This window comes from Magnolia sinica, chromosome 3, assembly GCF_029962835.1.
Source record: "Magnolia sinica isolate HGM2019 chromosome 3, MsV1, whole genome shotgun sequence".
In the NCBI taxonomy this organism is placed as follows: domain Eukaryota; kingdom Viridiplantae; phylum Streptophyta; class Magnoliopsida; order Magnoliales; family Magnoliaceae; genus Magnolia; species Magnolia sinica.
Window position 1 is genome coordinate 113,001,381 of NC_080575.1, and position 17,705 is coordinate 113,019,085.

A 17,705-nucleotide genomic window follows, 5' to 3' on the forward strand; every position below is an offset into this window, starting at 1 on the left:
CCCTTTCAAAATGAAAGGTAACTAACAACATTTGGAAAACGAAGTCAATTTTTGAAAACCGATATATGTTATTTTCAAGACACCGACCATGCCTCAGGACGGTACAATATAAGGAAAATGCCAGAGCTTGGTTGAACATAGCACGCATGTGAACATGTTTTGTGCCTTCCATCAGACGTAACCCTATTCAGTCAGTAAGAGCACAAAAGTCCTACATGCACTGCTGATGTATAGCGGGTCGTGGACACGTTCATCTCCAAAATGGACATTAGAAGGCCCAACCGGAGGAAGCAGAAGTGATTAGGACCGTTGAAACCCTAAAACAGTCATATCTTGCAAATGGGAATGAATTATTCCAAATACCATATATGATTTTGGGGTAAGAGAATCTACTTTAGCCAACAAACCCTACTATACTAGGTTACACATGCTGGATTTAAGAGATTCCATCATATCGACGGTTGAAAATCCTTTTTAATTTCACGTTTATTATTTACATTTATATTTTGAGTTTTAATTCCATCATAATTCTTGATCCTTTGAGCTTTAGGAATTGTGCCCGACATGAAAATGACTTAAAAAATTTAGAAGAATAACGTGGTTAGGCCAAATTGGACACGTACTATTTTTAGTTGAAAACCATGAAGACCGGTAGAAATCATGACTATCTATAAATAGTAAGTTTAATATTTATAGTAAGTCATGTTTTTAGGGAGTTTGATTTTGAAATTTTTTCCTATGTTTGAGATTACTATTGAAAGGGTTGTAATTTTATTTTTATTATCAATCAATCTATTTTTGAATTTATTAGAATTTATTTCTATTTTTTCTATTTTCCTCGTGGATTCGAGAAATCTTTGTGAGGATTCCAAAAAGCTCCATGGATTCAGAGCAATTATCCCCTTGAGGAAGATGATGATCGACCTCATCATAGCCATCCCTGCGTTAATTGCATAATAAATTATATTACATGAGCTGATTATCATCAAACACTATCTAATGGGAATGTGGATTAGCTAGGCCTATTTGATATGTGGGTTTATGTGGGATTTGGTGGGATGGAATTGCATTTGGTCCCATGCAAATTCCATCTCGAGTTTGGAGCTGAGGGGAAGGCTTGTAATTAGGGGGGCTGGAATTGCATTTGATTCCATGTGGGGATTTCTTGAAATCCACAACATCTGGTGGCCCCACATTAATGTATGTATTTTAACCACATCGCCCATTCATATGCGTTATTTATACATGACATTCGAGTTGTATACTTATACAAGTGATCGACATCCATTGTGAATCTGGTTCGTTAATTACAAGTGATCGACATCAATTACATATCTAACAGCATATGGTCCCATCAATCAAATCTTGCAACGTCACCACAGCGCCATGGAGGGTGGTGAGGGCCTCACTACTTAATCCTGCATCACATGGGTTGTTTATAATCATCGAGTTTATTATAATATACTATAAATAATTAGGTTCTTTTTTGCTTGTATATATTGCAATTTTTTGTGTTTATTTACAGTCTGATCAATCGACTTAAGACCTTCTAACCCACACTTTAGGGGCCAACTGTAGACACCTTACTCAAGATTGACAAGTTGATAATAGCACTCTAGAAACCCTAAAACCTAGCCAAAACCTAATCCCAAGTCCAAGCTCGGTCCATGCCCAATACAAGCCCAAGCCCAGACCCATATAGCTTTAAAACCACAATAAGATAAAAATGAGGGGACCATAGGAGAGTTAGCATCCTACGGGGCCCTTGTAAAAAATGGGGCCCATCCATCATACGTCACCCACCACGTGGATTCTTTTGATATTTTATCACGAGTTAGGTGGGGAAGAGAAAAAGCATACCTTGCCCTACTCAAGGTAAAATGACCACTATGCCCCTACTTTTGACCAAAATAACGCTTCTTGCCACCTGATCCAACAAATCACATTGCGCCATGTGGTGCAACCATTCTGCAGCCAATCCCAGCCCTTTAAGTTGTACTTAGCCCCAACACTTTTCAAGAATCACCAAAATGCGACTCCAAAAGCCTATAAATACTCCCTTTACAATTCATTTTCAAATCATCTTCTACTTCTCATCTCCTTTACCAAGAGCGACTTAAGGAGGAGAAATGTGAAAGAGGGATAGTAGACCTAGCCCATCCATCAACCAAGGAGAGAGAAGAGTGCAAGGAAAGGAATTTCTAGGTCGGGTCAACCTAGTCGCGCACAATCCTTAGTCAGCTGAGCCATTCAAAAGGCCTTCTGACCTAGTTTAACTAATCCTTGAGACAAGCCGTCCACCCACTTAGCCAACTCTATCAAACTTCATCCACACTTGCATCTATATTAGGCATCATCATCTCTGCTCCCAACCCACCTGCTCGTCTAGTCAGTTCAAGTGTATACTCTACGGCTTATCGGTATACTAGATCTTGCCCATAAAAAAATTTGGATTGACTAGAATTTTGATCGCTTCTTGAAGTGGGTGAGTTCGGGTAGACATGTCTATCATGTTCTGTCGCTTGAAGTAGGCATCGCATTGCCACACTATATTCCACACATTTCATTGCATTGTTTGTACATAATTACTAATTCAATCCCTAATATTTCATCTTGTCCCGTGGAGTAGAGAAAGTACACTTGTATGGACAGAGATGGAGCCTAACACCTTCCCTCTTTGTTATCGTCGTTCCTTGTCCAAAATTTTCAGTCATAGATTAGAAATCATTTGAAGATAGGGAACTCTTCAATTCCTTAGATTAAGGATTCTACAGGGTCTAGTTAACTATGAAAATCTAAATAATTGGCGAGTGACGACTCCAAGTCAAATATACGACAGACGGAGTCACAAATACACCAGAAAGCTTGAAAATGCCCCTATGAGCTCGATCCACCCATAATCCAACATTCACACCACCATGCAAAAACTGCATTGATCATATCAGGTAGTTACTTTGGTCTTTTGGTATGCAGCCTATCTATTGTAGACACCCCCATCCTATCTATGATAGACACCCCCATCATCACACTCGAGTCATTTCATGAGCCACGATGTTGGAAACGAATAGATGGCTTCGAAGAGTTGGGCAAGTTTTCCGGCCTTGGTTCATATGGTTTGGTCCACTTGAGATTTGGATTTGCTTCATTTTTTAGCCATGCCCTAAAATGAATTGGCAAAATGTATGAATGATGTGAATATATGCATATATGTAAGTGGGCCTTATGGTCATGACTTGATGGAACTCGCTCAGGTTTGACCTGACTGAATTTGCCCCTGTCAATAGTGGACTCAGATTGAGTACTATAGCACAAAACACCGATTTGGTATCATGTGCTGGAAAAGCTTTGTGGGCCTAACTATGATTTATGTGTTTCATCCACACCATCAATCCATTTTGCCACATCATTTTAGGGCATGCTTATGCAGGGAAGAGCGTGAAATAATAAGAGAAAGATTGCTATTTTCCTTAAGTGATTAAAACCTTGAATCCATAAGGAGAGTTTTTGAATTGATAAGAAAATAAGATTTAAAAAAAAATTGAGCATTTTATTGAATAATACATTTATAATTTCTCAATTATACAACTAATTAAAATAAAAAATTAAAAAAAAAAAGCTAAATTCTAATTTAAATTTATAAAAAAATAGCAAAATTGTTCTAAAGTTTAATTTCCTAATTTGTTTTGATGTTACCAGAAATAGAAAAACTCTTTAAAAGTAAAATTTGCCAAAAATAGAAATATTCAAATAAATCTTATTGGGGCATTTCTAGCATTATTACAAATAATTTCTAAAAAGATAAAAATCTTAAAAGTTTGAAAATAAAAAGATATAAAAACGAAAATAAAAAGTACTAAAATTGGTAAAATTTTCTAAAATCATAATTTTGAAGCGCAAATGTGCATTTTCCTATAAAATGGAGGTACACGACTTGCTATGTAGGTCAGTTGACCCTGAACCCATGTTACATAAAGATTGATAAATTGTGCATTTCGTGACAATAGTTTGATCAAAACTATATATCTTTAATTTTCAAAACTAAGAATGTCAAATTTTTTTTTCTTTTTTTTTTTTCATGGAATGAATTTCTTTGAACTGAACGTCCTTGGAACCTAGTTACATCATGCCTTATATAGGACTAGGTCGAGTTCTTATTAATTATTTTCGTTTTTGTTTAGTCTTCTTTTGGTCCAAACATGCTAAAAATGCAATTGTGCATGTACAACTGTAATTGAACGCTAAACAAGAAACTTTTTAGGGCTACAAGAATTTTGAATCAGGCTATTTGTGTTTTCCCCTCGCAGAGGTCCATGTGATGTAATCAACACGTTCGTTGGATGGCAAATATAGGGGGCCTTAGGAAGTTTTAATGTCAACCCTTCAATAACCGTTGTTTCTTGTGGTGTTGTCCACCTGCGGTTTTGATCTAATCCATTTTGAGCTCATGCCTTAAAATGAATTGAAAAAATAGCACGCATCGATAAAACACATACATTATGGTGACGCCCACAAACCTTTAATTTCCAGCAGCACACTATACGGACATCAGTGCTGTGTGCTACACTACACAATCGGAGTCCTTCAATCGCTTATGTTTGTGTTTTGGGAGCGGATCCAGTGCGGCTAGATCTTTACGGACACGTGGCATACATAGAGGTAACCGAAACGTTCATCGAAGTATTTCCAATGGTGATTGGGCCGTCCTACCAAAATTGTAGTATGGTGGATGATACTGGGCCGTTAGCTGGTGGCATACTAATTGAAACGTAGCAAAGAAAGATGAAAGTGGCTTCTAGAAGGTGGGCACCCCATGATGGATGACCCACATCAAGGTGTGCCCCACATAACATACCGTTCACATCAAAGGTTGGCTCCTAATGATAAATGACCCACATCCAGGGTGGGTCCTACGTGATGAATGACTTACATTGAAGGTGAGGCCCATATTATGGATGGTTGATATCAAAGTTGGGATCTACATGATGAGTAGTGGACATTGAAGTGGGCCTCACATGATGGATATCACACATCAAGGTGGGCGTCACATAATGGAAGGTCCCCATCAAATGCGCTGATGATGAATGGCCCACATCCAAGGTGTGCCCTACATGATGGACAGGCCCCATCAATAGTGAACCCACGTGATGCACAGTCCACATCAAAGGTGGGCTTCACATGATGGGCGGTGGATGTTAGAGGTGGGCGCACATGATGGGACAGTAACATTGATGGTGGGCCCACATGATGGACGATAACATTGATGGTGGGCCACTCATAATAGATTACCCATATCAAGGTGGGCCCAACATGAATACAGTTCACATTGAAGGTTGGCCTCTAATGATGAATGACCCACATCCAAGGCAGGCTCCATTGATGGACGGCCCACTTCGAAGTTGGGCTTTTACGATGGACAACCCACATGTAAGGTGGCCACGCATGATAGATAGCCCACATTCAAGGTGGGCCTTGCAAGGTAGATGATCCACATTGAAGGTAGGCCCCACACGATGGACAATTCACATTGAGGACATGACTATAAGGTGAGCCTAACATAATGAACCGTCCACATCAAAGGTTAGGCTCACATGATGGATGATGGATATTAAGAATGGACTGAACAAATTGAGGAATAAGTACTTCTATGATGTTGGAAATCAAACACGTTTTTTTCCCCTTTTTACCGATAAATATTTGTTGTTTACCAAACATACTGATGTATCGAATAAGTAGAAACAAAGATAAGTTATTTCAGACATATTTAGCTTATGTAAAGCAACTTACAATCCAAACCCCCTAAGGTAGTGTGGAATAAAGTGATTATATACTGCATGTATAACAACTATAACCACCAAAAGCGAAATATAAGGTACAATAACTCATCAGATCTTCAATAAAACATGCATCCTGATATCATCATATATGCAATATTTGTTTAGAGCACAGATCCAATACTAGGCTTTATACCTTAAGCTTAAAGTACCAAGCGCATTAAGTTCAAGCACTTCTAAGCCTTTATTAAATGTGCATTGTTTGTATTGCATCTGGCAATTTTATGTATAGGTAATACCCTCATTTAGTCCTAGCATTGCCTTCTCCAGAGTCTATCCTCAAGTAGTCAACATATGCCTTGCCTTCGAGTTTCCTAGTAAAGAGTTCCTTCAAGTACTTTTCCACGCTAACACGTCTGAACTGTGGTGGGGTTTGTGGGCTGATCAAACTGGGAGCAGGGCCGATCTCTCCTGTTAATTTGGGATTGTGGAATGCAGCTATCGACAGCCTCTCATGCATCGAGTTTACTGTTGCCCTGTGCTCGATGCTACGATACACGCCATTGCTAACTATCTGCCAAAGCATAGAAAAAATAACAGGTGAGTACATCCGAATTTGATGCTAGAAGCAAAATGACCAGGGCACATCCTATTCTTGTGACTCTTCATAACTGTTTATTTGTGGGGTTACAAATCACAAGGTTAAGATTCTCCATTTGAGTAGATTTTTGGGTCATAATCCATCAACAATGGGACGCGATAGACCAATGGCCTGGATTATCAAACAATGAGAAATGAAAACCAGTGTATAATTCAAGCATATAATTCCTCTGAATTTAAACACTCCCCCAAGGAAGGAATAAACATAAATACCTCCAAAACGTCTCCAATGTTGATTGTAAAGGAATTAGGGAGTGGCTTAACAGGAATCCACATCCCATCTTTCTTGATCTGAAGGCCTTCGATTTCACTGACTTGACGAAGAATGGTAAGGCCCGAAGCATCTGAGTGAGGTGAAAGGCCAATTACCGATTCTGGTTGAGGGCATGTTGGGTAGTAATTTGTCCTAATTGACTGGAGACCTTCTTCAAACAGTTCTTTCATCTCCTCTGCCTTCATCCCAAGAGCTCTAGCCATGAATCCCAATATGGCCATAGCCAGCTTTTGCAACTCCATTGCATAGGCACCCAATGTCTCTCTGCAATGGAATGCTGAAAGAGTTAAAATCCATTTACAGACTGATATGAACATCTGAAAATGGCATTTCATGGACAGTTTTAAGGTGTGGCCCATCGATTCGACGGATGAAAGTGTGTCCTGATTGGAAGCAGAGTGATTACCTGAAGGATGGGGGAAGCTCGTCAAAAAGATGGGGCTTCCTTAAATGAGGTGGGAGGGTCGTCAAGAAGAACATGTCACCCCAATCAAGTTTCTGGTTTTCTGATACAATGAAAGCCTGCCCATATCCCTCAACTTCTCCTTCCGTCTGACAGTATTTCTTTTTCTCTTCCAAAGGTAACTTAAAGAATTCTTGAATCTCCAACTCCATTTTCTCTATTAAGGTAGAGCTAACTCCATGATTTACCAACTGCACCACATTTTCAATGTTACTCACAGTACATTATAATATTACAATGAAAATGAGGTGGACCTAAATCTCAGGTGTACGTGGACCACACCGCAAGAAAACAGTGGTGATTGAACACCTACCATTAAAAACTTCCTAGGGTTCACTGTAATGTTTATTTGACATCCAACCTCTTCACAAGTTCACAGAGAACTGGATGAAGGGAAAATAGAAATATCAGCTTGATTCAAAACTTCGGTGGGCCCCAAGAAGTTTTTAATGGTAAGCATTCAATCACCACTGTTTCCTGTAGTGTGGTCCAGCTGATTTTTGGATCTGTCTCATTTTTTGAGCTTATGTTCTGAAATGAGCTGGCAAAATAATAAATGGCGTGGATAGAACGCATAAATTATGGGACGGCCCACAGAGCACCGTCCCCCAACAGCAGGGGGCAACGCAGCGACGAAAGTTGTGGGGGCCACTGTGATGTGTGTACCATCCACGGGATCCATCATTTGCATCAACTTATGGTAGAATGTGAGCTCAAAATCAGGCTAAACCGAAACTCAAGTGGGCCACACCACATGGACTCGTGGGAATGTAATCGGTCATCAATCCAACCCAACCCATTTCAAAGGTGATTCATACTAGAACGAAGCCAAGAACCAAACATCAGCCTGTTCCAAAACTTGGTGGGCCTTAAGAATGTTTCAACGGACATGTGTGCGCGTCTGCATCCCCTACTTCTCCCTATGATATGGCCCACTTGAAAATTTTCTATTAAACCTTCTTTTGGGTTCAAGTCCTTATGTGGGTGGTAGACTCTTGAGGAGTTTCAACAGAAGGTCTTGGGTTCGATACCCATAGGCGGGAGAGTTGGCACAAATGATGGATGAACTGGGATCTGATACCGAAATCTCAGTACTGGTCATTCCGTGGGCCTTACCATGATGTATGTGTTTTATCCATGTTGTCCATCCCTTTTTTTCAACTCATTTTTGGGCATGAACCCAAAAATGAAGTTGATCCAAATCTAAGGTGGACCACACCACAAAAAATCATGGTGATTGAATGTCCACCATTAAAATTTTCTTAGGACCCACCATAATGTTTATCTGCCATCCAACATGTTGATTAATTCACACAAACCTTGACGAAGGTAAAATACAAATATCAGCTTGATCAAGAACTGTTTTGGCCCCTGAGAATATTTTAATGGTGGGCATTCCGTCACAACTACTGAGATTTGGATCTTCCTAATTTTTAGGCTAGGCCCTAAAATGAGCTGGAAAATGGATGGATGGCATGGATAAAGCACATATATCATGGTGGGGCCCACAACTCCCATCAATATTGACCTCAGTACTGGATGGAGCCACTACCAAAATTGAGTCCCCTCAATCGATGTCTTATCGCTAGGTGACATGATACCGTTGTTTACACTTGACCTATTACGACCAGATTAGACAACCCAAAAGATGTCATGTGGCAATCATATGCATTATATAAAAAATAAACTTCAAAATCAAAATGCTAGAGGCTTGTTTGTATTACTTAGTGGTACGTGCTAGTCTCCAGCTAAAGCTAATCTTAGAATCTTTAAAGGGTCGTTTGGATGCCTATAAATGGAGTTAATTGTAAATGATTTACAAGTAAGTGGTTTACAATCTATATGAAAGTTGAAAATTGCTTGATTTACAAGTAAAAAGTTGTTATTTAATTTATTGCTCTTCATTTACAACCTAGCAGCTATAAACGAAAAGATTAACTCTCCATTTATTGGATTGACTCTCCAATTATTGGACTTAAACAATTTATAGGCTATCCAAACATAGACAATCATTTACTTGTAAATCATTTGCAGCTTACAGCCAAGCATGACATGTTGTAAATGATTTACACCTATAAATCATTTACCACTTAAACAATTTACAGGCACCCAAACGACCCTTGAGAACAAGTCTCCAATGAATGCAAATCTTTGCAGAACATTAAATGTTAAAGACTCTGCAACAAGGCTTCATATGTACATTGTAAGACCAAAATAACAAAAGGAGAGCATATACAATCATAGGATTTCTCTCGCATACTTATGTGAAAGCTCAAGAAGATTTGTACTACCAGTCATTTGAATCTTTTACACAACAAAAAATCGCAAAATGTGACTTCCTCTTTAAGTTATAAAGGAGCACATAAAAAAGAGCAAGGAGGCTCATGCCAATATAATCATACACAGACCTTTAAGCTTTATGCTGCCTATCTTATATTTTGTCTCTCATGGACACCCATTCCAATAAGTTTAATTTTAATTTCCTCCACTTCTGTCTGGCACCATGTTGTAGTAAGCTATGAGTTTTTAATATAGTTTCTTAACTTAGTTTTTCATTGTTGTCCAGTGCACCATTATAGTAAGCTAATTAGTTAATTTAAATATTCACGACGCCATTACTAGATTCCCCAAATTCCCGAGTTCTTACTTGGTAATTCTCCGATCACAACTTGCCGACCATACACTATAACCGTCTAAATTTCTCACAACCATTTAGGTTTAGAATACTGTCAAAACCACGGTTGTTCCACTAGCATGAATCGTCATCAGTAATATCTTCTGTTTATTTTCCTTTGCCGATTGTACTGTATTCATATTTAGATTAATAAAATTGACATCAAGCCATTTTCTATTTTTTTTTTCTATCTTTCTTTTTTATTTTGTTGAGAAAAAAAGGGCTAAAATTATGACCATTATATATTTTTAAAAAAATTCTTATTTTCAAGGCAAAAAAGATCCATCAAAAGGACTAACTCTCTCTTTCATAAATTGCTTATCGCTTTAATAAATGACAACTGAATAGTCAAGCCAATCTTCTCATATTTGGTCCTAATAAGGCTAAGTTAGCATCTAGGGTCACAAGGTGATCAGTTTGATTCAAGTTGAATGACTCTAGATGGAATTTAATATATTTACCCATATTTAATTAAAATCAGTCAATGCAGTCATGTGTTCGGATTGAACAACAATAATGGTAGAGCAGGAAGAGAGGGTACATGGTACAACCATCTCTCCACTCTCTATAGTACATGTGGCAGGTTGATGTACAATTGGGTCTAATTAAATACTAGGCCTTATAAAGGATGGGTTGTCTTAAAAATCACACGTGTTTAAAGCTATACATGAGTCGATCCGTTTCAAGCTTGGTACAGCTCGGCTCGGCTCGGCCAGTAGATAACCTTAGCTCAAACTCGGCTCAACTTGGTCCTCGAGCCTATTTGGCCAGCTCAACTCGGTTCGGTCAGTAGCTCGGGCCAATTCGAGCCAAGTTCGAGCCTCTACGGCATTTTATCAAACACCTGGAATGGATCTTAAATTTCTCATACAATGCAAAATAGTAACGACACTTTACAAGTATTTCATTAAACACCCAGTGTGCGGCATCAAAATCAAACAAAATCAAACACCCAACAAGCAGCATCAAAATCTAACACCCAACATATCCATTTTTTCCTCGCCAACACTTCGTTGAGTCCTTTCAATAAACACTTAGCGAGCAACATCCATATCAAAATAACCAAGTCACCGATTGATCCGAGTCGGTTCAAGTTGAGGTTTGATCCGAGTCGACCTCGGGCAAGCTCAAACTTGGCTCAAAATTTTTTCGAGCTCCAAAAACCAGCTCGACTCGATCCAAATCCAACTTCAAGCCGAGGCAAGTTGAGCTTTTTCGAGTCAAATTGAGCGAGCTGATTGAGCTAACTCAACTCGTGTACAGCTCTACATGTGTTATACACATTTATGATATGATTCGTAGCTGTCGATGCCACGGTAGAAAATGAAATTAGTAAACAATGAAATATTTAGTGGGCCTAGACCAGCCAACCCAAATTTAAGCTCATTTACATCTACCATGCATCTGACTCCGGCCTAATTTTGTGTGTCATGGTGGGCGAGACCCTTGACTATGGGGCTCACAAACCACATTGATGTATGTTCCTTAAATCCACACCATCCAACCATTTTGAGAGCTCATTTTAGGGCATGATCCCAAAAATGAAGCTGACCCAAATCTTAGGTAGACCACAGCACAAGAAACTGTCAAGATTGAATCCACACCATTAAAAACTTCATGGATTCCAAAATGTTTATTTGTCATCCAACCTATTAATAAGGTCACAAAGAGACCACAAAAATACCATCTTGATCCAAAGATTTTGTGGCCCATAAGAAGTTTTTAATGGTCAATTACCATTGTTTCCTGTACTTTGGTCCATTGAAGATTTGGATCTACTTCATTTTTGGATCATACCCAAAAATGGGCTTTCAATACAGATGGATGGCATGGATGTAGTCACATTCATCACAGTGGACCCCACAATCAAGGATCCCATCCACCTCAGTGGATCTGAAGCTGCAAGGCCGTTTGGATGGGAGAAAATGGAGGTAAATAGGATGAATTGGGAGTCAATGGTGATAAATGGTATTTGAAGTGTGCTTATGAAAGTAAATGCATGGAAATGAAATGAGAGTAAATGAGCATGTAAATGAAATCCTCCATTTGGAAGTAAACATGGTGAAATGCCTTTTTGAGCTTCCTTAGAGAGTCGCACGAGTAAAGAAAGGTGGTGTTATGCATATGTCCGCTATAGATATGTCATGTTAATAATAATCCAAAACAATTCAATTACCAGCCACATCACTAAAATCATACCAATAGAATTATCCAAACTGTCCAAAATTGGTCATCTAAATGGACGGTTAGAAAGCGTTGGCAAGTTGCTTGTTTATGGCCCACCACCCGAGGCTTTTTTTTTCATTTTTAGTTAAATTATATATTTTAATTGGCTTATTACAATCATTTTATTAATTACACTAATTTGGGATATTAAAGCTGATTTGAGATATTTTATCAATTCCTCCCATTTACTTCCATTCAGAGAAAGTATTTGAATTATAAATGCATTTCATTTACTGGCATCCAAACATATTTGAATAAGCCATTTACTCTCAATTCATTTACCTCCGATTTCATTTCCTATTTAGGTCCATTTATAAGCTACCAGCCCAGCCCAAGCACGGCCCATCAAAAGCCTTGAGGTGGTCCAGTCCAACCAGAGGAAGGATTTCAGAAATGGAGAGCCTAATCAGGCTACCACACTTATCATGTGGAGATGATTGTTGAGCGTCCTTTTCTTGACGAATCATTTTCCTGTATGCTGCCATAGGCAGTGCATAAAACACCCTTCTAAGTCCATTTGTGCCCACCATGTCGTACATGTGAAATCGGCTCGACTTATCACGTGCCAAATAAAAAAAAAAAAAACAGCTAGATGCACTGCTCTAGTGGGCCACACCACATTGAACAATGAGAGGTCGGATGCTGACCACATGTTTGTGCGTAGGATCACCCCCCGGTGTGTATCTTTCATCAAACCTGTTATTAGGTGTAACTTACACGTATAAAAAGAAGATGCAATTTTACAGTGTTCCCTTGGTGGGGCCATATGAGTTCTTTAATTGGACTTCTGTTATGCATATTCCATCTAAATAATAGCTATCACCTGATGGATGGATTGAATTTAATATATATATATATATATATATATATATATATATATATATATATATATATATATATATATATATATTGGACCCTATAGAGCTTGGCCTAAAACACTTGATGCAAACAATTCAGGTCCCTCGTCGCTAGAGCTATACGTGAGTTGATTTGCATCGAGCTTGGCACAACTTGGCTCGGCTCGGCTCGGCTCGATCCTTGAGCCGGTTTGGCTAGCTCGGCTCGGTTTGGACAGCAGCTCGGGTCAAGCTCGAGCTGTGTGGTATTTTATCAAACACCTGAAATGCATCTTAAATTTCTCATATAATGCAAAACAGTAACCACATTTTATAAATATTTCATCAAACACCTGCCGTGCAACTTCAAAATCAAACACCTAATAAGTAGCATCAAAATCAAACACCTAGCAAGCAATATTAAAATTAAACACCCAGCATATCCATTCTTTCCTCACCAACACTTCATTGAGTCATTTCATCAAACACTCCGCAAGCAACATCTATATCAAAATAACCGAGTCACTGATCTGATTCGATCGGAGTCAGTTCGAGTTGAGGTTTGATCCAAGTTGAGTCGAGCTCAGGCAAGCTCGAATTCGGTTCGAAATTTTTTCGAGCTCTAAAAACTAGCTTGGCTCGATCTGAATCCAACTTCGAGCTCTAAAAACTAGCTTGGCTCGATCTGAATCCAACTTCGAGCCAAGACGAGTCAAGCTTTTTCGAGTCGAATCGAGCGAGCTGACCGAGCTAAGTCAACTCGTGTACAGCTCCACCGACATCGCTGTATAGCTGACATACACTTGCGATTGGAGTGGTTTTTGGTCAAAAGTCCACATCCAACTACTAACAATGGCATAAAGTTTCACGCGCAAAAGAGTTGGTATGGGAGGACTTGTAGTCCTTCCTTATCATGTACTTTGACTTATTAAATTGCCTAAAATTCAAACCAATAGTTGGTAAAAGGTCAAGGTTTCTCGAACTCCTTGAGAGGATGCGCAAGTGTCAAGTGAACCTTACAAGCCCAAGCCCACCGTGTATAGTTGAAGATGGGTGAAGAGCAAGTCTTCTGCTTTTCTATCAAACCAGTCTCCTCTTATCTATTTTAAAAAGCAACTTAAAATTAATACATGGTTGGATCATCACTTATGCCTCATCTCTGTTTCAAAGATTGGGAGATGATTCACCCATAGAAGTAAACACCATATATTAGTAATTAACAATATTTAACTTTAGATGTTGTTTGGCAAGATGAATCTTAGGTAATTAATAATAATAACAAAAAGTGGTCGTGTTTGGTATGGTATACGGCAGTTGTAATTGAATATCATTTACCACTTATTTATTCATTTCCAAACCATCGAAAGATACGTTATTTCAACATCACTTACCATGGATTCCATGTGATGTGATGACATTAGGTAAGAAAATGATCTGAATTCCACTTTAAGAATTAGTGGCCTCCCATGATGTTTAAGTGAAATTCACCTCAATCACATGTTGTGTTACACTATTTTAGCCTAAAGTTAAAAAATCAAACCGGTTTATGATTCAGGTGGACCATGCGAAAGGAAAAAAGTTGATACAGGAACACATTATTAGATTTTTTAGGATCCACCGTGATAATTATATAAAATTTGTGTGTACAGCCCAACCAATCAAATCTCACCACACCACCGCTAAAGGTGGTGAGGGCCTTGCTACCTAATCTTATATCACATGGATTGGTTACAATAATTCAGTCCAACAGGTGCTATCTTGCCCATATATATATATATATATATATATATATATATATATATATATATATATATATATATATATATATATATATATATATATATATATATATATGTTGCGCAGTCTTGTATGTTTATTAACACATAAACAGTCCAATCAATCAACCTATGAAGGTCCAGCCCACCGGCCCACACTTCAAGCGCCACCGTGCAAAAACCACACCGATTAGGGGATCCAACCACTGGTTATCCTAGTGTTTTATTATTATTATTTTCGTTTTGGGTTTCCCGTTTCTGGTAAGCAAGTCTAGAATTATGTGGACACTGTGGTCTTCTGGAATGAGGCCCATCCATGGTAGACGCCCCGGCCATCAGGCTCTGCTCATCTAATGGGACACGATGTTGGAAACAAATGGATGGCTTGGAAGAGTTGGGCAAGTTTTCAGGCCTCAGCTTGTTTCAAAAGCTGCGCGCACCTGGTCCTTGACCCATCTGATGGCACGGTTTGGCTTCTGCCAGGAGAGAGAGAGAGAGAGAGAGAGAGAGAGAGAGACCTGGAAGAAACCCCAGTGTTTGCAAGCGGAGTGCAATCTGTCCAATTCAGAGGCGCCGGATTCTCGGAGAAGTAGCTTCTCCATGTCGATGACCGGAATCTCCGAAAGCGATGTGATTGGACCTACGACGATCGTAGGGTCTTGATCAGGACGCACATAACGAGGTGGGACCGTGATCATGTGCTCTTTCGCCAGCTCCTGAACGCTGGGCACTTGAAGAGATGTTCCAAGGCTGAAGTTTGGAGACTCCATGGCCATACTTCCACAAACACGAAACGAGAGAGAGAGAGAGAGAGAGAGAGAGAGCATCTTATATAGAAGTTCCTTAAGCCCGCACGTGTGACCTCTTCCACCCACATGCTTGCACATGTGCCAATATGTGTGGTCCACTTAACAGCCCTCAAAGGTCATTCATAAATGTCATTTTTGTTTTTTTTGTTTTTTTTGTTTTTTCTTAAGGGCCCGTTTGGCCGGTCGGTTTGGAGGGTAGTGGAGGGTATTGGAAGGGATTGGAGGTGAAATCCCGGGATTGGCCGGGCGTGCCAAACAGAGTCGGTGATGTGATCCTAATCCCATGGGTCTTGAGACAATCCACTGATAAAAGCATCATTACCTTTAAATCCCATCCAATCCACCTTAATCCGTATAAATTTGCCTGAGACGTGTTTAGTTCGAGGGATTCGATGGGATGGGAAGGTTTAATCCCGGGATTGGCCGGGCGTGCCAAACAGACCAATCCAGGAAAGTAACAATCCCATGTATCTCAAGATAATCCACTGACAACACCATCATTACCTCCAAATCCATGCCTTCCACCCTAATACCATTCAATCCCTTTCCACCCGGCCAAACGGGCCCTTAAGGTTCGAGTCTGCTTTCCGGTCGTTCCATCACATCCGGTTACCTTGTAGAAATGCATTCCAAAATAAACTATTTATCTTACCCAGATTGGCTGTTGAAAACAACAAATAGCTGTTAACGTTGTAAGAACATTTTTTATCAATATTTCTACCATTGTCCTCTTGAAACACCCAATCACGAGACGTCCTTTTCAATCATGACCGTCCATCAGTGGCAGTCTCTTCTCAGTCCTTGTGAAATCCATGCCATCCATCCATTTGGCGGTCTCATTTTAGGGCAGTAGCTGAAAAAACGAGATGGGCAAAACTCAAGTGGACCACACCATAGAAAAAGAAAAAAAAAAAAAAAAGAATTTGACACTTCTTAGGGCCACAAAAGCTTTGGGCCAAGCTAATATCCATGTTCCCCTTAAGTGATATTTCTGTGACCTAATCAACAGGTGTGATGGCAAATAAACATTACAGTCGGCTCTATTAAGTTTTTGCATTCAATCATCATTGTTTTGTAAGGTGGGGTTTATTTGAGGCTTGGATTTATCTTCTTCTTCTTCTTTTTTCCTCAAGCTTTAAAATGATTCAGTAAAATGAATGGACAATATGACCTGACTCGAAAAAATTAAGATCATGTATTTATCTGGCTATCAGATTGGTGGCTATTTGCCTTATGATTAGAAATGAAGAAAATAAAACCAACGGTCATTTTCAATGAAGAAGATCCACAAATCACTAGTTAGAATGGGTCTTCACTCCTTAATGGTAGACTCACAAGAGCTCCAAACTGAGATCATGGGTCCGAGTTCCCAATATAGTGTGTGTGGGTGTGAGTGTGTAAAATAAATAAATAAAAATCACTGGTTAGAATTGTAAAGCCAATATGATTTTGGGATGTGCCACGTATCCAATTTCTGAGTCATTATTGTGATCAAATAACTATCCCAAAACAAATGCTTGAGACTCCTATGATAGTTCACCACCACGGTGTCCCATCCTCCTCAGAATGTAACTCATGTATAGATTTCCGGATCATCAGGCTACATACGCATTTTGAATGGTTTATATATCTAAATTCAAAATAATCAAGCAATCCCAACCATCCAACTGATGTCTATCAAATGTAGTGTTAAAAAAGCAGTAGTAGTTTGTGGACCAAGTTCCATGTTCAAAATCTGAAACCTAATATCAGTGTGGCTTTTTGCTTATGCTCCCTCCATCATTAGTTCAGCGATTTGGATGGTCTGGATTAATACCACAGCCTCACCACGTGTACAATTGAAGACTGGGTGCTATGTTTAAATGGTGATGAACTATCATAATCTACCTCAGGCAGTGTAGAATGGGACGCGGATTGGCTACGACCTGGCGTCAAAGCTCCACCGGCGGAAACGGATTGGCTACTCACCCTGCCACCAGCCAGTGGCTGATGGTCGGTGCTCCGTGGGCTTTACCATGATGTATGTATTTCATCTATGCTGTCCATATATTTTTCCGTATCATTTTACGGTATGAGACCAAAAATGAGCTATATCCCAATCTAAGCTGACCACATCATAGGAAACAGTGTTGAATGAGCATCTACTATTAAAAACCTTTTAAGGGCCATAAAAGTTTTCGATCAATCTGATATTTGTTTTTTCCTTTCATCTGGGCC

The 17,705-nt window shown here is 39.3% G+C and overlaps 1 protein-coding gene across 1 annotated transcript; it reads right to left on the minus strand.

The window, feature by feature from the left end:
- Positions 1-5,889: 5,889 nt before the first annotated feature.
- LOC131240762 (protein SRG1-like) lies at positions 5,890-15,517 on the minus strand. The gene is made up of 4 exons (XM_058239212.1): positions 15,198-15,517; positions 7,112-7,359; positions 6,645-6,969; positions 5,890-6,345 (listed from the first exon to the last, which is right to left on the minus strand). The coding sequence occupies exons 1-4, from the start codon at positions 15,504-15,506 to the stop codon at positions 6,073-6,075; spliced, it is 1,155 nt and encodes a 384-aa protein (XP_058095195.1). The 5' UTR covers positions 15,507-15,517; the 3' UTR covers positions 5,890-6,072.
- Positions 15,518-17,705: the final 2,188 nt, after the last annotated feature.

What these genes read in the sequence shown, in the direction of transcription:
- LOC131240762 (XM_058239212.1), bottom strand. Translation starts at nt 15,506, where the DNA reads ATGCTCTCTCTCTCTCTCTCTCTCTCTCTCTCGTTTCGTGTTTGTGGA. An exon ending in GAGCTTCCCCCATCCTTCAG is followed by an intron (nt 6,970 to 7,111) that starts GTAATCACTCTG and finishes ATTCCATTGCAG; the next exon opens with AGAGACATTGGGTGCCTATG. An exon ending in ACATTGGAGACGTTTTGGAG is followed by an intron (nt 6,346 to 6,644) that starts GTATTTATGTTT and finishes ATGCTTTGGCAG; the next exon opens with ATAGTTAGCAATGGCGTGTA.